The 23,678-nt window shown below is 33.7% G+C and overlaps 1 protein-coding gene across 2 annotated transcripts in view; it reads right to left on the bottom strand.

Moving 5' to 3' along the window:
• The window catches only part of ZC2HC1A (zinc finger C2HC-type containing 1A), a 54,565-nt gene that overhangs the window by 22,986 nt on the left and 7,901 nt on the right, over positions 1–23,678 (bottom strand). For both annotated transcript variants that reach the window (XM_032759888.2, XM_032759889.2), the window contains exons 2-7: positions 21,803–21,879; positions 19,124–19,240; positions 11,273–11,414; positions 9,059–9,207; positions 1,241–1,340; positions 228–327 (exon numbers count right to left, since the gene is read on the bottom strand). In XM_032759888.2, the coding sequence (XP_032615779.1) occupies positions 228–327; positions 1,241–1,340; positions 9,059–9,207; positions 11,273–11,414; positions 19,124–19,240; positions 21,803–21,879 (685 nt within the window). The remainder of the gene's footprint in view (positions 1–227; positions 328–1,240; positions 1,341–9,058; positions 9,208–11,272; positions 11,415–19,123; positions 19,241–21,802; positions 21,880–23,678) is intronic.

Raw genomic sequence — 23,678 nt, 5'->3', positions numbered from 1 at the left:
CAATTTAAGCTACAATTTGTAAGACTTTTAATACCAGATTATTTTCTAAAATGGTTATACAAATTTAGATACTCAACAGCAGTGAGTGTGCTCCTGACCAGCAAAATGTTAAAGGACAAATGAACTTAGGAAATGAAGATTAATGAAAAAGCAATTATCAAGACATAATAAAACCTTAATATCATTTAATTATATACCACCAATAATTATATCCAATGTAGACTTACCCTGCATGAGGGGCTGCCATCCCTTTATGAGAGGGAGATAAGGTCTGAAGTTTGTTTCCCAAAGAGCTGCTACTTGAAGACACTTTACCTGAAGGAACACCTTATAATAAAAAAGCATTATTTTTAACAATACTCTAAAAAAGGTTACATAAAACAGAACATCTAACAAAGAAAACAATGCTTTAGTAATAATCTTTGTAACTATAAATCAAGTTTTCATTGAAGATATTTTTAAACGGCATTTCCAGGGGATGACATATAGCATCCTTCATTTCTAATTTCTAAATTTCCTTCTTATAATTTATATATAAATAAAGGTACATGTCAGTGGTCAATATCTTCTTCTAACTATTAAGTATTTGTCTACTATGAACAATTGCCCAGTTCAGAAAGCTATGAAGAGCTAGCGTAAAATGAGAGGAAAATGCTGGATCAAAGAATCAAGAAAGTACTGGGCTGACTATTCTGAACAGATGACACATCAAAAACAACATCTGGGGCCAAAATTTAAGCTGAAAAAAAAAACAAAAAAGTGGCTGGGCACCACGGTGGCTCACGCCAGTAATCTCAGCACTTTAGGAGGCTCAGGTTGGGGGATCATGAGTTCAGGAGATAGAGACTATCCTGGCTAACTTGGTGAAACCCCATCTCTATTAAAAACACAAAAAATTAGGTGGGCATCGTGGTACCCGCCTATAGTCCCAGGTACTCGGGAGGCTTAAGGCAGGAGAATCACTTGAACGCGGGAGGCGGAGGCTGCAGTGAGCCGAGATTCCACCACTGCACTCAAACCTGGGTGACAGAGCAAGACTATGTCTCAAAAGAAAAAAAAAAAAAAGTTAAAAGTAGAAACTACTCAAAGTTATTTTATTTTCAGAAATAATTACTTATCCTCTACATCTCTTCTTAATTATAAATCTATCTTAATATTCCAGAATAGACCACTATCTTTATTTCCTGCTCTGCCAACATGGTTTTAAAAACAAATCAAGTTGCTTTATGGCTATCATTACCTACAACAGTTTTGCCAGTGCCACTTGGCTGCGGTAATCGTGAAGATCCTGATGATGCAGTTCCAGGAGAATTTGACTTTTTAAGTACAGGTGGCTTATACTAAAATAATGAAAAAAAAATTATTAACATCACTTTTTGATTATGGATTGTAAACCAGTGGTTCAAAACTTAACATTCTTTGGGTTTAGGATTTCAGTCTTACAAGATGAAAAGAGTTATGGAGATGAATGGTGATGATGGTTGCACATCATTAATGTATTAACACACTTGTAAGTATACACTGAATTGTATTCTTAAAAATGATTAAGATGGTAAAGCTTATGCTACATGTATTACACTACAGTAAAAAAAAATTGGAAAGAAACAGCTCACATTCCCTTAAATGAACAGTCTTTTTATTAGCTACTGAATTATACAAATTGAGGAAGTATAAATTAAAATATGTCACCTCAAAGGTTTTCCAAAACAGACTCCCTCTCAGATGTTCCACTGCTAAAACAAACTAACAGCAACTTTTCCAGTTCACAGGAAAAAGAAAAAAAGGTCTAATGGAAAATACTTCCTCAAAGTTAAGATTTTAAACACCAAACAAACATTAGTAACGTTAGTAGAAAAACTTAGAAACAGCTAGTGATGCTCACTTGGTGGTGCAGCTTTAAAGGTCAAGATTTTTATATGTTCCTGGATGTGGTTTTATATTCCATATATATAATTCAGCCATATTTCCTACTGATAAAAACCATAAGATGACCTATTACCTGAACAAGTTTTACAACAGCTGCCTTATGGATTTCCCCGATATGAAGAGAAAGAGCTAATTCTGGCTTCACTATTCTCACCAGACCATCTTAAATTAATGGAGTATGCATTGACCTAAGATATTTCAGCTTATCTTGGATTTTAATACTTCTCCACTCCTCTAAAGAGACATCTTTATTAATTTTATTTTACTTTCTCTTTTTGAGCCAAATTTTGCTCAGTTACCTGAATATAAAAGTATCTTACTGATCACCCGCTTGAATAGCAAGAAATGAACTTGCCCAGGGTTATGCCCCAACTTCACAAAAGAGCAGGAATTTACACTCATGCTGGTTCTAGCCCAATGCTTCAACCTTAAGGTGAAAATCATACTTGCATATGTGCTTGGAATGTAGCCCAATACGGTATCAAGATTTCATGTGAAAAATTAGTTTTAAATATCATTTTCAAAAATCAAATCATATTTTATAACCAATAATCAATATAAAATTTAATATGCACCACTACCAAAAATAGCTAGCTAACACAAATTTTGAAGTCAAACATTATATCCTTCTAACTCTGTAAATGTGAATTTTTAAAAAGTTAAATCTTGATAAAGGGTCCCACAAAAAAAGTAACATTCACATTTTGCAGTATTATGCCAGCACCTGAAAAATAGAAAATCAAAACCTTCAGTAAATGTCGTTCAAATTAACAAATGTCTATGAGACTTTGGGAGATGAACCATATAATGATACTGATTTTTTAAAACCTTAGAGGTGCTTCTGGTTTAAAAGGGCATCTGGGCCACTATATATATACAGACAGAGAAAGACAGACATTAGAAAAGACTTAAAATTGTAGCAATAGGGAAAACAAGTTCTAACAAAGATTTTTTAAACTATGAAAGGTATGTTTATAAAAACAGAGTTAATAAAATCAGATTAGGAAACAAGACTGTTGACTCACTCAAATTGTGCACACAATCAAAAAAGAGCAAAATGATTAGCATAAACCAAGTGTGCCAATGTGGCCTATTACATATTGAGAGGTCAAGTCTTTAGGCAGGACACAGGCAGAAAGGTTCCTGGTAGCATTACATAATGGAGACTAAAGATTTTTATGTATATAATGGAAATTATTAACAACTTAATGGCTTACAAATACTTAGGCAGAACATGTCTCCAAAAAATGTTTTGCTTTTTCCCCCTCTATATGACTTCCCACTATTTTACTAAATTTTATTGTTAAGTTTTCTGAGAAAATTCAGAACCTAGAACAACCTTATCTATATCCTATAATATTTCCCATTACTTTCAACAAGAACCAGTCAGGTTAGTTTCCTTTCTGAATACTGCTTGTTTAAAACATCATTCACCTCCCCCTCAGTATCTTGCTGTTTCCCTGACCGAGATAATCTGACTCCTTCCTTTCTGAGCTATATTCTATCTATTCTACAACATTAAGCTGAAAGTCTACTGGTATATAAAGACTTTCAGAATGACTCTATCAATCAACAGTTTTGTGTGCTATTATGAAGACTTTCAGAATGACTCTATCAACCAATAATTTTGTATAAATCCATTTTAATGACCAGGAGAATGAAATGATTTTATACAATTACATTCAACATATTTCTTTCATTATTATTTAGTTATTATTATTTTGTGTTTTTATGCTGCTCACAAATCTCATACATTTCCTTACAAAAATATTTATTCAAAGACTAATGACTAATGAAATTGGAAAAAGTCTAAAGAACTTGTAGGACATCCATTTCTAACAAAATGGTAGAATTTACTATTTAGACCAACCTTTCAATTAACAACTAAAAATGCTCAGGAAAGAATAAAAAATCATTGTAAAAGCACTGAATGTAAAATGAGAGGAAAAGAAGAAATTTCCAGGCCAAACCATATGAGATTGTAATAACGACCTGAACATCACATGGATTTGCTGTATTAATTTGCATTATTAGGCTGGTCAAGCAAACTAAGCCAATAATTTAATTTCAGATGTTTCCAGACTGATACAACTCATAGATACCTAAAAGGAATAAGCACACATCTTCTCTGGAAGAAGGCATGAATGATAATCATGAATATCTTTTTACTTGTAACAAGCAGCAAAGGTCAGTAATAGTCAGGGAAATAAGGATATAAGGAAACTGAATGAGAAAAAAAATAAGGAACGTATCCATACAAGTCACCTGATACTGCTATAATTATCAGACACACATTACAAACAATTATGAGTACTACATTTAAAGAAATAGGAGACAACTATGAAAATATTAATGGAAAATTACAAACTATAAAAAATAGTAAATTAGAAAAATAGCCAGCCAACTGCAAGAAATTAAAAACACAAAACAGAGATATAGACCAATGGAACAGAACAGAGCCCTCAGAAATAATGCCACATATCTACAACTATCTGATCTTTGACAAACCTGACAAAAACAAGAAATGGGGAAAGGATTCCCTATTTAATAAATGGTGCTGGGAAAACTGGCTAGCCATATGTAGAAAGCTGAAACTGGACCCCTTCCTTATGCCTTATACAAAAATTAATTCAAGATGGATTAAAGACTTACATGTTAGACCCAAAACCATAAAAACCCTAGAAGAAAACCTAGGCAATACCATTCAGGACATAGGCATGGGCAAGGATTTCATGTCTAAAACACCAAAAGCAATGGCAACAAAAGCCAAAATTGACAAATGGGATCTAATTAAAGAGCTTCTGCACAGCAAAAGAAACTACCATCAGAGTGAACAGGCAACCTACAGAATGAGAGAAAATTTTTGCAATCTACTCATCTGACAAAGGGCTAATATCCAGAATCTATAAAGAACTCAAACAAATTTACAAGAAAAAAACAAACAACCCCATCACAAAGTGGGTGAAGGATATGAACAGACACTTCTCAAAAGAAGACATTTATGCAGCCAAAAGACACACGAAAAAATGCTCATTACTGGCCATCACAGAAATGCAAATCAAAACCACAATGAGATACCATCTCACACCAGTTAGAATGGCGATCACTAAAAAGCCAGGAAACAACAGGTGCTGGAGAGGATGTGGAGAAATAGGAACACTTTTACACTGTTGGTGGGACTGTAAACTAGTTCAACCATTGTGGAAGTCAGTGTGGCGATTCCTCAGGGATCTAGAACTAGAAATACCATTTGACCCAGCCATCCCATTACTGGGTATATACCCAAAGGACCATAAATCATGCTGCTATAAAGACACATGCACACGTATGTTTATTGCGGCACTATTCACAATAGCAAAGACTTGGAACCAACCCAAATGCCCAACAATGATAGACTGGATTAAGAAAATGTGGCACATATACACCATGGAATACTATGCAGCCATAAAAAATGATGAGTTCATGTCCTTCGTAGGGACATGGATGAAGCTGGAAACCATCATTCTCAGCAAACTATCGCAAAGACAAAAAACCAAACACTGCATGTTCTCACTCATAGGTGGGAATTGAACAATGAGAAAACTTGGACACAGGAAGGGGAACATCACACACCGGGGCCTGTTGTGGGGTGGGGGAGGGGGAAGGGATAGCATTAGGAGATATACCTAATGTAAATGACGAGTTAATGGGTACAGCACACCAACATGGCTTATGTATACATATGTAACAAATCTGCACATTGTACACATGTACCCTAAAACTTAAAGTATAATAAAAAAAAAAAAGAATTACAAGCTCAATGTTGGAGTGAAGTGGGTATATAACCATTCTACAGGTAGCAGCAATTACAACGAAAGAGATTACCGGAAACTACTGGAAAACCTACACTGTACACCCTGGATTTAACCACCTACACTTAGACGTCCTTACTGCTCCCCGCCCAAAAAAGGAAAGAAAATAAAAACACTTTGCAAAAGAATAAAACAGAAATTGATATATATTACCTACCATGTCATGTCTAGTTTTCAACCAAACATTACTAGCAAAGAAAAACATGATCCATATTTAGCAAAAATGTCAAGTCAACAGAAACTAACTTCAAATGAACACAGGTGGAAGATTTAATAGTTAAGGACTAAAAAATAGTAATAATAAATAAGACTGAACTATAGGGATTGGAATTGGAGAAATTAAGCCAGGCACAGGCATATGAATACCACATGTACTCACTTACATGTAGAATCTAAAACAATGGAACTCTAAGCAGCAGAGAACTGAATGGTAGTTACCAGAGGCTAAAGGGAGGGGGAAAGGGGGGAAAGAACAAGGAGATGATGATGGTCAAAGGGGTAAGTTTTTGTTGTGGTTTTTATTTTGAGATATACTGCACGGCATGGTGAATAAAGTAAATGATAATATATTATACCTTTCAAAATAGCAAAGAGAAAAAATTTTCAAATGCTCTTACCACAAAAAATGGTATGTTAATTAGCTTGATTTAATCATTCCACATTGTATCCATGAATCATAATATCACTTTGTACCCCATAAATATATACAACTATAATCTGCACATTTACAATTTCAATAAATATATGAATAAGGCAGTAAGTATAACAATACACATCAAGAGTACTGATAGGCTTATAATGTCTAGAGTTACATAATGAAACAATAGCACAAACCTGTCAGAGGTAAATGAAAATATCCATAGATATGGGTAAGTTAAAGATGCATTTTTTATTCCTAGAGCAATCACTTTTAAAAAATGCAAAGAGTTACAGCTGGAAAGCCAAAAAAGAAAATGAAATCTTATGAAGACAAAAGGGAAAAGAAATGATAAATTTTTAAAAAATTGCAAAAGGAGAAAACAGATGGCAGACCTAAACATAACCAAATCAATAATTGCATCAAATGTAAATGACAGGCAATTTGACCAACAATATGAAGTTACTAGATTTGATTTTAAAAAAAGAAATACAAAAACCAATTATAGCAATGACAAAACACATATATAAGTTAAGGAACAAAGAGAAAAGAAGTGAGCATAATTATGTTAAAATGGCTATATTCTTATCATATGAAACATACTGCAAAACAAAGAATATTGCCACAGACAAAAAGGAACACTTTATAATGATAAAAGCGTCAATAAATGGGGAAGACGTAACAATTTATAAATGCATATGCTAACAATAAGAGAAATTCAATAAGGCAAAACTAAAGAGAAATGTAAGAAAAGTCATAATTTTAACGTATTTCCCTCAGTAATTGATGGAACATCATACACAATGGTGAAAAACAATGCTTTTCACCTAAGAACAGAAAAACAAGGCAAGGAGGTCCACTCTCATCACCTCTATTCAACATTAGTCTAGCCCATGTAGTAAATCACAAAAAAAGAAATAAAAGCCAAAAGGTTGGAGGGAAGAAAATAAAACTGTCCTTATTTACAGGTGACATGACTGTATACATAGAAAAGTCCTAAGAAATCTACAAGAAGACTATTATTAGTAAATGAATTTAGGAAAATAACAGGGCATAAGATTAATATACAAAAATTCAGTTTTTCTAAATGAGCAAAAAACAACTAAAAATGAAATAAAATAAAATTCCATTTACAAGATCATCCAAATACATGATATACTTGGAAAAATCTAACAAAATATGTGTATGACCTATACAATATAAACTATAAAACACTGCTAAAATAAAACCTAAATGATCAGAAAATATAACAGGTTCATGAACTGAACAATTCAATATTGTTAAAATGTCAATTCTCCTCAAATTGATTTATGAATTTAATATAATCTCAGTCAAATGCTAGAAGTCATTTTTTGTAGATGTTGACAAGTCAATTATAAAATGTATATACAAATGTAAATCAAAAATAGCCAAAGTTTTTTTTTGTTTGTTTTTTTGTTTTTTTTTTGAGACAGTCTCTCACTCTGTCACCTAGGCTGGAGTGCAGTGGCATGATCTAGGCTCACTGCAAGCTCCTCCTCCCGGGTTCATGCCATTCTCCTGCCGCAGCCTCCCAAGTAGCTGGGACTACAGGCGCCTGCCACCATGTCTGACTAATTTTTTGTATTTTTATTAGAGATAGGGTTTCACTGTGTTAGCCAGGATGGTCTTGATCTCCTGACATCGTGATCTGCCCACCTCGGCCTCCCAAAGTGCTGGGATTACAGGCGTGAACCACCGCACTCGGCTGCCAAAGAAAACTTTAAAAGGAATTCAAGTAGGAAAATTTAGACTACTTGATTTTAACACTTATTAAGGTTCACTATTCAGTATAGTGATAATGCAGTATTGACTAAAGGACAGGGATATAAATCAATGGAACAGAACAGCATGTCCTGAATAAACCCATACATTTATATTCAACTGATTTCCAACCAAGATGCCTCAGCAATTCATCAGGGAAAGAAAAGCCCTTTAAGCAAATCATGCTAAAACAATAGAATGTCCACATAGAAAACAAAAGGAAAAACTACCCCTTACTTCACACTATACACAAATACTAGCCTGAAATGATTTACTAAAAGCATAAAACTTATAGAAGACATGGGAGAAAAATCTTTGCAATCCTAGTATAGGCAAAGATTTCTTTGATACAACATAAGGAGCATAACTCATAAAGAATTAATAAATTGGACTTAATCACATTTTAAAATTTTTGCTCTTCAAAAGACATCCTTAAGAAAATGAAAAGCCCAGTCACATGATGGGAGAAAATATTCTTAATATATATCTGAGAAAAGACCAAGAATATATAACAAGATCTTTCACTGAATAATCTAAAAACATGTATACATATATATAGTGTTTTTTATATATTTTATATATATAAAACATGCTAAGACAATAGGATATCCACATAGAAAAAAAGGAACAATTGCCCCTTACTTCACACTATACACAATTAGCTTGAAATGATTTACAGATATAAGAGCTAAAAGCATACAACTTTTATAGATATATAAAACGATATATATAAAACTATATATATATATAAAAGCAGGTGAGAAAAATATAGTCTAATGTCATGAAAAGCATAAACAATAAACTATGAATGTCCATGAGCCATTTTCTCATTAATAGCAATTATTAAAACTGAACTTATCACCTGTGTCCGAGAAGCTGGTTTTCCTTTGGTATCTGTAGAAAATTTCCCTTTATTACTAATGCGTGCTGCCTGTTCTTTACAGAAATTTATATGTCTATCAGCTGCATTTTCATTGAATCTCCTCTGACAATATGGACATTGAATATAATCTATAACAGATAAAAACAGATACAGATTTATAGCATAGTACTTAAAACAGACATTAAAAAATCTTATGCAGAGTCAATCAAAAAATGTAATAACATCTGATAAGCAAAAACTCCCATATCCTTATAACTACCCAGTTTGACTTGTCTAAACTTAGTAAAGACTTAAAAAAAAAAGTCTGCTGGTACATGAATTCCAATTTTCTCCTAGCTTTGAATCAAATGTGTGAAGGAAAAAGAACAAAAGATAAATCCTTAGTACAAAAGAGTAAGCAGAGGAAAGACATTATTTCTTTTTTGCCTTTATGTTTTCATTTATAATGGATACATACTTTATATAGCAGACTAGTTAGGAAGTAATAATATGTGACATTAAAATATATTTTAAAATACAGGCTCATCTATTAAAATTTTTTATTTTATCAAATGGAAAACTATCAAGAAATAGTTTACTTATCTTTAAAGTGCTATTTTCTCTTAAAAGTCCCAACAGATGGAAGAAGTGATTAAAATACATCACTGACATAATTCAAATTTAAGAAACAGCAAATGTTTCCAAGATAAAATATCTTCCCAAAATGCAAAGCATACTGTAAATTAAACTTCTTTTGAAATTATTCCAGAACCATATTTTGTAGCATTGTAAAATAACTAAATGAGACACTGGGAATAAATGTAAAAATTTAGTAGTGTCAAAAAAGAATCTTAATTTAACAGGTTTACAATTTACTTTAACAGGTTTACTTTTTGATAGAGAGTTTGCCCTTTTCAATTTATATTCATCTGCAGCTCAAAAATTTGTCCTGCTTACTACTGGAGTAGGTCTTAAACCTCTCATAACAAAGAAATAAGCTGTTTTTGTCAGCCCCAAAAGATTAAAAAAACTTCTAATGCCCAAATGATCCTGAAGAACTGGTACCCTCTCACTCTCTTATATTAGACATGAGAAATGTAGCTATGTAGAGTTAAGACACAATATCTAAATATCTTCAAAGCAGAGAGAAAACTCAAGTTCATGAAGAAAATAAAGGTAGTATTAAAAGAGACCCAGGATCAGTTGAAGCATACCAGAAACATTCATTCATATAAGTTAATTATTAATACTCTAGAACAGGGTTTCCCAAAGTATGGCCCATGGGCCAAATCCAGCCTGCCTGTTGCCTGTCTTTGTAAATGAAGTGTTAAGGAAACACAGCCATGCTCATTCATTTACATATTGTCTACAGCTTATTTGTTGCAACAGAAACCTTGTGGCATATAAAATCTAAGATATTTACTATATCTATAGATATACTGTATCTCTCCTCCACAATAAAATGTCAAAAACGATCATATCTAGATTTGCTAAAGAACTTTCTCTTTGTTAGAAAATAAATCCCAATCTAGAGTACTAACATAGTATTAATGTGGCTACCCTGTGACATTAACAACCTCTTTAGGCTGCTCTAATAAGGAATGTCAAAATGTCAACTTTGTCACTTTAAGTCTTTCAGTATCTCAGTATCTCATACAGGGTTGCAAAAATCTTGCTTTGCTTTTAATAACAATGAATCAAGCAACTTTTATCTGCTCAATGAAAAAAGCTTTAACAATATACAAATTTAAGGCATAAATGTAGTCGAGCCACATGAATTATACATTTTAGGAAAATTATTATTATTTTTTATCAATCTCAGATGAGAAGACACCAAGGAACCAGGCAACATAATTATATGACTCCTACTGAATGACTACATTTCAATCTGCAGTGAGCATGGTTAAAATATTTCCTGGAATACTCACATTTAATAGTTACTATAATAATTTTTAAATGATATTATAATGCCTTATGTTTAAATAAAAGTATTAAAATAAAAACATAATACACTTCACACTTCTATGTTCCAAATTAATGTCTTTATAAGCTTACATGACTAGATTACCACCACTATTTTACACCAAATCATTTAAAGGTTATGCCTTATAAGACTCCATGATTATAAGTTAAGCTTAACAAGTTAAAATTTATAAAAACTCTATCATTATTTTCTTTTCACATGAACATTTCTGTCAACAATATTCCAAATACCAGGATCATAAGAAGGTGGAGGAGGAGGAGGAAGTTTGCCACCCTCTTTGAGAGCCTGATCAAGGCCTTTAGCTGCTCTTATGGTAGCAATGAATTCTTCATGTTTCCTTCTCCAATTAGATGGTTTCTTTGGTGGTTCTGGCTACAAAAAAACAAACAAACAAACAAACAGTATCTTTTTAGTATACTGAAATAAAACATCAGATAATTCTGTATCATTTTAAATGTTCTCTTATCAGAAGTCCTTAAATGATATCCTTCTCAAATTTATAATTTTAAAGAGAAACTTTATGTAGCTACATTGCAATTTTATATTCAATTTCTTAATGCAAGTCTCACTGCGAAAGACACTAGCAAACTGCCTTCTGTAGGTGTTACATCTATTTATCCTCCCACTAAGACTGTTGCTGTGGTTGAATGTTCCCTCCAAAACTCATGTTAAAATGTAATTGCTATTATAACAGTATTACCAAGTGGGGACATCTGAAAGTTTATTAAGTCCATTACAGTTCCGCCCTCATGATGGATTAATGCCATTATCCCAGTAGCAGATTAGTTATTGAGGGAGTGGGTTCCTGATAAAAGAGTAAGTTTGGACCCCACTTTTTCTGTTTCACATGCACATCTGCCCTTCCGTCATGGGATTATGCAGCAAGAAGGCCCTCACCAGATGCTAGCACTATGCTCCTGGACTTCCTAACCCCCAGAACTGTTGAAAGATACATTTCTTTATAAATTACCCAGTTGTGGTATTCTATTACAGCAGCAGAAAAGAGACTAAGACAGTGTATTTCCCTGTTTTCCCACAGATCCTCTAACAGAGTATATTATCTATCATTTGGGTTTTGAACCGATTAGAAATATGAAAAATAGTCCTCACTTTGTGGATTTAATTGGATTTTCTCTTATAATGATTGAGACTGGGCACCTTTTTAAATTATTAAGAATCATTTAATGTATTGCCTTTACTGTGGACTATTTATATTCCTGGTCAGCTTATTTGTTGAGTTATTGGCCTTTAATGTAGTATTTCCAGTAATTTTTTATAGGAAACTATTCCCTCCCTCCCACCAATAATCTGTCTTTTGACTTTGTCTATGGGTCGTCTTTTACTATGCATAATTATTTTTTAATTACAGTTTAATTTACTGATCTTTTATGGCCTCTGGATCTGCATTAGCCAGGTGCAACCTCATACCAAGGAAAAATAAAATTTTCCCATGTTTACTTCTACAACTTCCAGTTTCAATTAAAATTTCTTAAATATTTTATTCATGTGGAATTTATCCTGCTGTGTGGAGTGACAAATTGAATCAAATTTTGCTTTTTTTTTTTTAACATGGCTATGCAGTTGTCCTATCCTTTAGTGACTCTCCCTTCCCCACCCCTCCCCCAACAGAATTGAAGTAACACCTGTATAATACACTAAATTCCTTTCTGAATTTGGGCCTATTTCTGAACTTCTCTTCCATTCCACGGTTCTGACTATCCTGTGTTAGCACCAGTATTTTCAATATTGAGACATTATATTTTAATATCTGATAGGGTAATATTTTATTAAGCTTTTTAAATCTTTTCCTAGTTGTTCATGTATATAAATTTTTCAATGCAAACTTTTGAATCAACTTGCCTAATTTTTAAAAATTAAGAATCACATTTATAAACAAGTTGAGAAACTTAAAATCTTTATTAGGTTGAGTCTACCTATACAAGAATATGGGATATATTTCCATTTGAAAAACAGTTCATTTTTATCTTTCAGTAGTATTTTTTTTTCTTTGTGGAAGTCTTGTATCTTTATTATAAAGTTTATTCCTAAATATTTCACACTTTGTGTTGTTCTTTTGCAGAGGGTCCTTTCCTCATTGTTATGTCTCAAGAGCCTGTTTGCTGAGTATATGAAGCTTAGTTATTTTGGCATAGTAACCTACCACATTACTTCCCTTTACTCCTATTGTTTGTAGTAATTTCCTACTTAATTCTCTTGGGTTTTCCAGGTATATCATATCTTCTAAAAAAAGATGACCTTACCTAGTCTTTTCAAATATCTATTGACATAGTTTGGCTGTGTCCCCAACCAAATCTCATCTGAATTGTAGCTTCCATAATCTACACCTGTTATGGGGGATACTCAGTGGGAGGTAATTGAATCACGGGGACAGGTTTCTCCCATGCCATTCTCATGACAGTGAATAAGTCTCATGAGATCTGATGGTTTTACAAAGGGCAGTTCCCTTGCACACACGCTCTTGCCTGCCATCATGTAAGATGTGCCTTTGATTCTCCCTCACCTTCCACCATGATTGTGAGGCCTCCCCAGACATGTGAAACTGAGTCTGTTAAACCTCTTTTTCTTTATAAATTGCCCAGTCTCAGGTATTTCTTCATAGCAGTATGAAAATGGACTAATACAGTAAGTTGGTACTGGTGGAGTGGGGTACTGCTATTAAGATACCCCAAAATGTGTAAGCAACTTTGGAACTGGGTAACAAGCAGAGGCTGAAACAGTTTGGAGGGCTCAGAAGACAGAAAAATGTGGGAAAGTTTGGAACTTCCTAGAAACTTGTTGAATGGCTTTGACCAAAATGTTAATAGTGATATGGACAACAAAGTCCAGGCTAAGGTGGTCTCAGATGGAGATGAAGAACTTGTTGGGAAATGGAGCAAAGGTGATTCTTGTTATGCTTTAGCAAAGAGACTGGCAGCATTTTGCTCTTGCCATAGAGATCTGTGGCTTTAAACTTGGGAAAGATGATTTAAGGTTTCTGGTGGAAGAAATTTCTGGGGAGCAAAGCATTCAAGAGGAAGCAGAACATATAAGTTTGGAAAATTTGCAGCCTAACAATGTAACAGAAAAGAAAAATCCATTTTCTGGGGAGAAATGCATGGCTGCTGCAAAAATTTGCATAAGTAACAACTAATGGAATGGTAATCACCAAGACAAAAGGAAAAATGCCTCCAGGGCACATCAGAGACCTTCATGGCAGCCCCTCCCATCACAGGTTCAGAGGCCTAGAAGGGAAAAATGGTTTCCTAGGCCAGGTCCAGGGCCCCCCTACGGTGTGCAGCCTAGCAACTTGGTGCCCTGCGTCCCAGCTGCTCCAGGCATGGCTAAAATGGGCCAAGGTACAAGTTGAGCCATAGCTTCAGAGGTGCAAGCCCCAGGCCATGGCAGCTTCCACATGGTGTTGAGCCTGCAGGTGCATAGAAATCAAGAGTTGAGTTTTGGGACCCTCTGTCTAGATTTCAGAGAATGTATGGAAACATCTGGATGTCCACGAATAAGTTTGCTCCAGGGGTGGGGCCCTCATGGAGAACCTCTGTTAGGGCACTGCAGAAGGGAAATAAGAGATTGGAGTCCCCACATAGAGGCCCCACTGGGGCATGCCTAGTGGAGCTGTGAGAAGAGGGCCACCATCCTCCAGACCCCAGAATGGTAGATCCACCGACAGCTTGCACTGTGTGCCTGGAAAAGTTGCAGACACTCAGTGCCAGCCCAAGAAAGCAGCCAGGAGTGGGGGCGGGGGCTGTACCTTGCAAAGACAAAGGGGCAGATCTGCCCAAGGCCATGGGAGCCCACTTTTTGAACCAGCATGACCTGGATGTGAGACATGGAGTCAAAGGAAATTGTTTCAGAGCTTTAAGGTTTAATGACTGCCCTCATGGATTTCAGACTTGCATGGAACCTGTGGCCCCTTTGTTTTGGCCAATTTCTCAGACTTAGAATGGGTGTATTTACCCAGTGCCTGTATCCCTATTGTACTTAGGAAGTAACTAACTTGTTTTTGATTTTAGAGACTCACAGGCAGAAGAAACTTGCCTTGTCTCAGATGAGACTTTGAACTGTGGACTTTAGAGTTAATGCTGAAATGAGTTAAGACTTTGGGGGACTGTTGGGAAGGCATGATTGGTTTTGAAATGTGAGGACATGAAATTTGAGAGTGGCCAGTGACGGAATGATACGGTTTGGCTGTGTCCCCATACAAATCTCATCTTGAATTGTAGTTCTCATAATCCCCACAGGTTGTGGGAGGAACCCATTGGGAGGTAATTGAATCACGGGGGCAGGTTTTTCCTGTGTTGTTCTCGTGATAGTGAATAAGTCTTGCAAGATCTGATGGTTTCATTAAAAAGGGAAGTTCTCCTGCTCTTGTCTGCCGCCATGTGAGATGTAACTTTGTTCCTTCTTCACCTTCCACCATGATGTGAGGCCTCCCCAGCCACATGGAACTGTGAGTCCATTAAACCTCTTTTTCTTTGTAAATTACCCAGTCTCCAGTATTTCTTAATAGCAGTAGGAAAATGGACTAATACATCTGTGCATCTAATTTCTTCTTCTTATCTAACTGTATTGGCTGGCACTTACGGTATTGTTACAGTTTAACCTTCTCTTTGATTTTAATGGGAACTGCCTCTAGTGTCCTCCACTAAACATGATGCTGGCTCACATGCTACAGAGATTTATTTTGTAATATTATTGAGATACCCAACTATTCCTATTATGTCTATATTTTTAAAATCAAGAATTAGGTGTTGAATCCACAAAGTCAAAAGATGGCACTTTAAAAGATGGCTGGGTATGATGGCTCATGCCTGTAATCTCAACATTTTGGGAGGTGAAAGTGGGAGAAATCACCTGAGGCCAGGAGTTCAAGACCAGCCTGGTCAACATAGTAAGATCCTTGAAAAAAAAAAAAAAAAGGAAAAGAAAAAGAAACAAAAAGGAAAAAAGAGAACTCAAATTATGAAGGAATGAAAAATAATACACAAATATGAGAAAGACAAGAAGATATTATAAAGAAATTGTATGCCAATAAATTTAATAATTATGACAAAATGGGCAATGTCCTTGGAAAATACAACAAAACAGATACCAGAACAAATATAAAATCAAAATGTCACTTATTTTAGAAAATATTTTCCTTCCCACAAAGAAACCTCCTGGCTCAGCTACCTTTAATTTTTAATTTTTGTAGACATATAAGAAAAATCTAGCATCAATATTACACAAACTCTTTCAGAGAATAGAAAACAATGAAACAATTTTCCAAACAGTGTTCTGAGAGCAGCAAAACTCTTGACAAAAAGAATTACATACCTACTTCTCTGATTAATATAAATGCAAAAATCTTAAATGTCAGCAAATTTAGATGTTTGAGATTACTGACTCTTTAAAGTTTCTTATTTTATAGCAAAATATCTGATCACAACATTCATCTGCTCTATGATTATTATTCATCTACTGATAAGTTTTGCTGTTCTTTTCTACCTTTTTTCTCATAGTATCTTTTATCAATGCTGAGCTAATATATTTTCTATTATTCATCACTTTTATTCATTTCTACTATTCAGCATAAAATTCCTGATACAGCTATTTGCAAGAAGTTTTAGGGAGGAGAGGCCCACGGTAGCTATACAAACCAGCAGCTCTCCTCTCTGTTGCAACAGATTCAGATTAGTTGCTACAAATAAGGCGTCTCTGTGTAATTACACCCTGCTTCCCTCAGATCCTACGAGAACCACTTCAAAAAAAAAAAGGTCACAGTCTTTTAGGTTAGGCCTCTCATCTTCAGGAAAGGCATTTTCACTAATGTTCTCTAAAGGTCTCTGCCACTAGGCCTCCTCAACTCTCTGTTCCTACTCCCGCCATTCTCTCCCTCCTGGCTTTTATACAATTTCAGCCCTGCTCATTCCACCTGGTAGCTATCCAAATTCCTACAGCTCCTCCCAGTTTCTGCCTTGGCTATACTAAACAAGAGATGAAGATACTATCTGATAAGATCTCTCACCTTTAAGGAATCATTTTTAAGATGAGGAAACCCCTCAACTTTAAGGTAGCAGATTTCCAGAATCCAGCCACAGGCCCCCAAGCAATTTCCTATACCTCCTCTTACGGGTAATTTCTCCTGGATTTCAACTGCTTTGGGGCAGTCCTTACGTATATTTGATAATCTATGAATTATGCCTACCTTTTGTTTTTCCAAAAATGAAGTTTGTAGTTGCTTTGCCCCACTCTGCTTATGATTTTGTAGGATTTTCTTGATACAGGTAAATATATTAAGAATACACTTACAACATTCAAATCTTCTAAGACACTGCTTCTCAAACTTTAATGTGCATATGACTCACCCAAGGATGTTCTTAAAATGATTCTAATTCAGTATGTTTGGGAGAAGGCTGAGATTCTGTATGTCTAACAAGTTTCCAAATACTGCCACTATTACTGCTCTGTGGGCCACAGTTTTAGGTAACAAGGCAATAAACCACTTAATACAAAGCAATGGTTTTTACTTTGCTTTTTTCTAAAATTCAATTTTTAAGTTCACAACCCCAATTCCTTATAAAAGAAACAGGATGACTAATATTCACTGAAATCACCATGGATAATCTTATGTAATCCCTACAATAACCACACAAGATAAATACTACTACTATCACCATTTTACAGTGAACAGAAGCATAATTACATTAAATAACTAGCCCAGAATAATATGGTATGTAGCAAAGTGAAAGTTAAATTCAGACAGTCTGACTCTTGAGCCAATTTTAACACCCACTATATTATACTGCTTCCAAAGATTTGGCAATTTTATCTACCAAAGCAAATTAAAGCTAATATAGGCAGCAGGTAACTAAGAAAAACGTCATATATTGATTTATATAGCTTATTCAAACCTCACCATCCTTACTTTAAATGCTTACAGTAAAACATAAAAATGAACACCTAATTTTTCTATCATCAAATGATTTTTTATTAGTAAGATTAATTTCCCCCTAGAAAAATGTTCTTGTACCACTGGAAGAAGTTATTACCATTAACAGTAGGATTTTGTTTAAAAAAACTATTCAATCAGGTGCTTAGCTTAGACCACTTCACTGAAATGATGCTTTACAACTATGCTGAATAAGTACTTAAGTAATTTATTCTTAGCAATACACAGTCGGCCCTTACTACCCATGGGTTCCATATTCGTGGCTTGCGCATCCATGGATTCAACAAACCATGAATCAGAAACATTCAGGAAAAAAATAAATAACCATATAACAATAAAAAGTAACATAAATTAAAGACACAATTCAACAACTATTTACATAGCATTAAATTATAAGTAATCTAGACATAAAGTACATGGGAGATGTGCATAAGTTATATGCAAATACTATGCCATAAGGAGTTTGAGTATCCACAGATACTGATATCAGAGGTGGGTCCCTGGAACCAATCTCCCACAGATACCAACGGATTACTATAATATATAACAGATATTAAGGAGAGATTATCACAATAGGTTCATTGCTTTGGTTTCAAGAAAGAAAATAAGCTGACAACAACTATATCTGGACACTGAACAACTGATAAAACTTTTCCTTAGAAACATAATATAGATTGCAAATCCTGTCAGTCAATATGTCAAAATAAGCAGTATCTATTATGCTAAAATGTCTATAAATAATTGCTTAACTTTTTGGATGTAGAGATTATCACAATGGTAGAAGAGGTAATAAATCAAAACTTAAGTTATATCGGAAGTTTTTAATAATGACTTGAAAAGAATGTGGGACAGCAATTGGCTCTCCAATGCTATAAAAATCTCACTGTAATTGATGGAGTTTGAAACAGCACCTTGGTCTCTTCTTTGAAGTTTAAAAGCTTATTTTTTAAAATAAAATTTGTTTTATAAGCTTCGGATGATTTCTAAACTGAACATATAACACAGAATTGTATTTATTCTTTAATCTTAATGTAGCAGATAATTGTGTTTATTCTTAACCTTAATGTAACAAACAATATAATATTTTTCAACATACATAACACAAAGGTTCATACTGTTCAAAAGGTTATATAGTTACCCTCGGTTTGAGAGGTTTTACTGTTGGAATATCAGTTCCTTCAGCTCTCTGTCTGCTTGAATCAAAAGTCTTCCGTTTTTTAGTTGCAGTTTTCTGGCAAATGGGTCCATGTTTTTTCTGTTAAGATAAAGAAATGCAGCCTATCATTTTCTTTTCTACAGAAGGTAAGACTACAGAACTTTATTTACATTCAGACCAGTTTAAAAATCTGAGACCAAATGAAAAACCTGAATACAAAATAATAAATAAGATACACCTTGCCTTAACCAAAAGTTAAGTTGTAAAACGTATATGTAATGCATGCTCTAAGTTATCTTTCTCACTAAAAAAAAATTATAAACACTCTTCTAACATGTCATTAAGTATTTCTCTTCTCCTAGTTTGTACATTACTAATGTCAGAAGTGTGTGAACCAGAGCAACTCCATCTTAAACAGGAGCTGAGTAAAATGAGGCTGAAACCTACTGGGCTGCATTCTCAGATAGTTAAGGCATTCTAAGTGACAGGATAAGATAGGAGATCAGCACAAAATACAGATCATAAAGACCTTTCTAATAAAACAGGTTGCACTAGAGAAGCTGGACAAAACCCACCAAAACAAAAATGGTGACGAGAGTGACCTCTGGTCATTCTCACTGCTACACTCCCACCAGCGCCATGATAGTTTACAAATGCCATGGCAACATCAGGAAGTTACCCTATATGGTTTAAAAAGAGGAGGCATGAATAATCCACCCCTTGTTTAGCATATCATCAAGAAATAACCATAAAAATGGGCAACCAGCAGCCTTCAGGGCTGCTGTCTATGGAGTACCCGTTCTTTCATTCCTTTACTTTCTTAATAAACTTGCTTTTACTTTGCACTGTGAACTTGCCCTAAATTGTTTCCTGTGCAAAATCCAAAAACTCTCTCTTAGGGTCTGGATTGTGACCCTTTTCTTGTAAAATATTTATCTGTCCTGTAACATTAAGAATAAGAAAAAGTAACAAAGTTACTACACTGGAAAAAAAAAAAAAGTCTCCACTAAATACCTGAACATAGATACTAGAAAAACAAAATACAAAGAATACATTAGTTTTAGGATTACAAAAGTTAATGTAAGAGTAGTAGTTTGGATTACTATAGTTAACATAATAGTAGTATGCTAATATAAAGTTAACACAAAATAATAGGACAGGTGGTCTGATTTGTGTCCTTCTCCCATACTAATTCTTTCCCTCCCTTCTGGAACTCAAATTTTGCAGTTTTCTTCACCTAGGATTTTTCTTGAGCTTATCTAGTGTTCTACTACTCCTACAGGTTTTTTTTTTTTTTTTTAGAGAGTTGTCCTTTCATTCATTTATTCAGTTTAGGGACATTAGGATGGAAGCTGTCTTAAATGACCTCCAATAAATCAACTGGATAAACATTCTCCCTCCACTATATTAAGCATGATGATTGATGACATCGGTATACTAAATACTCTTTTTTCTCTTGTATTTTGATAAACACTGAAGGAGGAAGAACTGTCAAACTTTGGGAAAAAACAAAACCTCAAAACTGGATTATTTGGTGTATTGCAGCCTCTTAGGCTTTCAGTACACAATTAGCAATCAACTGTTTTACATACTTATTTTCAGTTTTCATTTCAACAAACAAGCACTGTAATTACAGCTCTTAAGTATTTTAAAAAAATGAGGATAGCAGATGACTATCTAGTGGACCCATGTACATATGTTCCTTATTAAGTTATACATGTCAAGTGTATGTGGTGCTTGTTTCCCAACATAATTCAAGTTTCAGGTGTTATAATAACATCATTAAGTTAAATACCACATAAATGAGAGCCAAAAAAGGCATTTTTTTTTTTTTGCTGTGTAATTTAGCTGGACACTCTGAAAAATAATAAATTGATAAGAAAAAAAATCATTGAATGTGTGAGCAAGATGTTTTTAAAAGATTACCAAAAAAGCCATCATTATTTAAAAGGTGCCTACAGTCAGAAGGACACTTTGGATCATTAATTCCTCACTTTGCTTTAAAGAAACAAACTAGAAATAGTAAGAGGATGCACAGTGGATTGTGGCAGAACTTTAATCAGTAGATCTACATTCACAGAAAAATTCTGTCTTACATCAAAGGATTAATAAATGTGTATTTGTGTTTGAAGTTAAAATATGTAAGGTACATAGGCATAATTTTTATTATTCCCTATTTAGTTAGCTAATTTTATTAAGATTAGTTAAAAGCATTTTTATTTGTACTTACTAAGTAGCTAACATATCTTAAGAATGCATAATAAATTTTAGGTGTACTTTTACATTGAAAAAATCTTTTTCTTTGAAACATTTCAAACATAAATAAGAGCTGACAGAAAAGGATAATTAACTCCCATTTACTACTCATCACCCAGCTTCAACAACTACCAACATTTTAGCCATTTTGTTTCATCTATCCCTGATTTTTTCCTGGAGGAATAACTTTAAACTTTAATAGAAGAGTTCTGAAGACCAAACTCTGAAGGAAAGAAAGCATTCTGGAAGAATGGCATAGCTGAAATCAAGACCCTTGAACAAAGAATATTACCCATTAACTCTTCAAAAACTATTCCACGTAAGTTCTTCCCATGAGAATTGACCAGAATTATCGAACAATTACAGATCTGTAAAACCATAAAGGTACAAAATCAGTCTACTCACTAATGCTACTGGAAAGAATGTTCTTCCACAAATCTTGCAAGGTAACAATTCTCCAACTTGGACAACACCTCCATTCTCTAAAACAGGAAGGAATTTAATAAATAATTTCTATAACTTAAAATTGTGAAACTTCACATTTTAATGTTTTCTCTTAGTTTTATAGGTAAGTTATCAGTTTTTGTGAAAAATGTTTTACTGCATTTTGAAATAAGCAAAATTATCTATGAAAAGGAGCATAATACTTAGTTATCAGTGGTGAAAAAGGTCAGGATAAATATGAAAGAGTCATGATTTAAAGATATCCAAACTGTTACCATTGGAAATATCTAGTTTTCTTGTAATTATTTTAAGCAAATCAATTTGTCATATTCTCTTAACTTACAGGGTATCTCTATGGTAAATTACTACATTTTAAGAACAAAATTTATCTTATTAATTTCCAAGGCATGAAGAAATACCATTAGTGATCAGTTCAGTGACTTCCTGAGATGATTTGAAGAATCTAGAATAAAACGAATCTTATTCTATTTATCACCAAACAATAGAAAGTACAATGCTATAAGATTAAGATCACCTAGTTATGCAAATTACATGTATTATGTAAAATAATTATTTTATACATATAATACTTATATTAAGAGTCAGTGGACTAGTAAATGGAGATATTCTGACCTTACAAACAAAATTAAATAAAGAGGTAGCTACAACTTTCACTCAGTTATTAATAAAATTAATATAACTATCATGTAACTGAATACAACAAATGTTATTACTAAAAAGAGAAAAAAGGAAACTACAAAAAAAGAAACTACATTCTTTGTGATTCTGCATAATTCGTTTTGTCATTTTATTTCCAAATATCAAACATAAACTTGTTTTCATACTTATAATTTCCTAAAAATGATACTTAAACATGTAACATTTTCCCCATAGTTTCTGCTGAATATTTTAGAGATGCTAAAATTCTTTTATCATATGAAAGACAAATAGAAAAACATTTTTCTTTAGAAGTAACAAACTAATTTTTAAAAGTACAATTATATAACTCCATATAACCTGGTCCAAGACATTTAGTGAGTTCACAGAGAACTAAACAGGCAAACCAAAATAGATTTTGGTAAGAATGCATTCAAATACAGTAACAGAAGAACTGTTTTGTTTTCTCATTTTCCTATTACTCCACTGCCCTATTTAACTGGTGGATAGTGATTACTTGTCATCTCAGATGGAGGCAATGTTGTGTAGTGGCAGTTAAGCAGTCAACACTACAAAAGCAAAGCTAAGATTTGCCTGACTTGTCCTTCCCCAATACCAGGAGCTAAGTTATTTAGGGAGGGCAATCTCATTTATCTGGATCACTTAAGTCCACTAACAGTCCAGAGTTACTAAATGGAAACCATTAGGTTCATTTAGATAAGACAGTCTTCAAAATGATGGTCTCAGTAACATCACATGCTAACTAATCTATTAAGCTTGCTTATAGTTTTCATGTATTCCTTTAAATACTAAGCAATGATTTTAAAATTCATCAATAAAAAATATTAAAAAGCACCACATATTATACTTGCTTAAAAGTGTATTTGCTTATCTACTTCTTAAATAGATGACAAAGCAAAATCTTATAAAAATTAACGAATGAGAAAAATGAATTCAGCACATAGAAAAACTACGTACCAAGCATGCACTAAGTAATATTAACACAAGGACAGAATAACACAATTATTGCTCTCATAAAGCTAACAATCTATATTATTTACTTATTAAATAGATCTAAGAACCAAATCAACTCCTATTTTTTATACAAAAAATTAAAACATAACAGCAACCAGAATATTACCATATAATAAAATCCAGTTCTTGACATTAATTTCCACAA

The sequence above is a fragment of the Hylobates moloch genome, unplaced genomic scaffold (assembly GCF_009828535.3).
Source record: "Hylobates moloch isolate HMO894 unplaced genomic scaffold, HMol_V3 SCAFFOLD_9, whole genome shotgun sequence".
Classification (NCBI taxonomy): Eukaryota; Metazoa; Chordata; class Mammalia; order Primates; family Hylobatidae; genus Hylobates; species Hylobates moloch.
The sequence above is the reverse complement of the archived record's forward strand: the minus strand, read 5'-3'. Positions and strand labels throughout refer to the sequence as shown.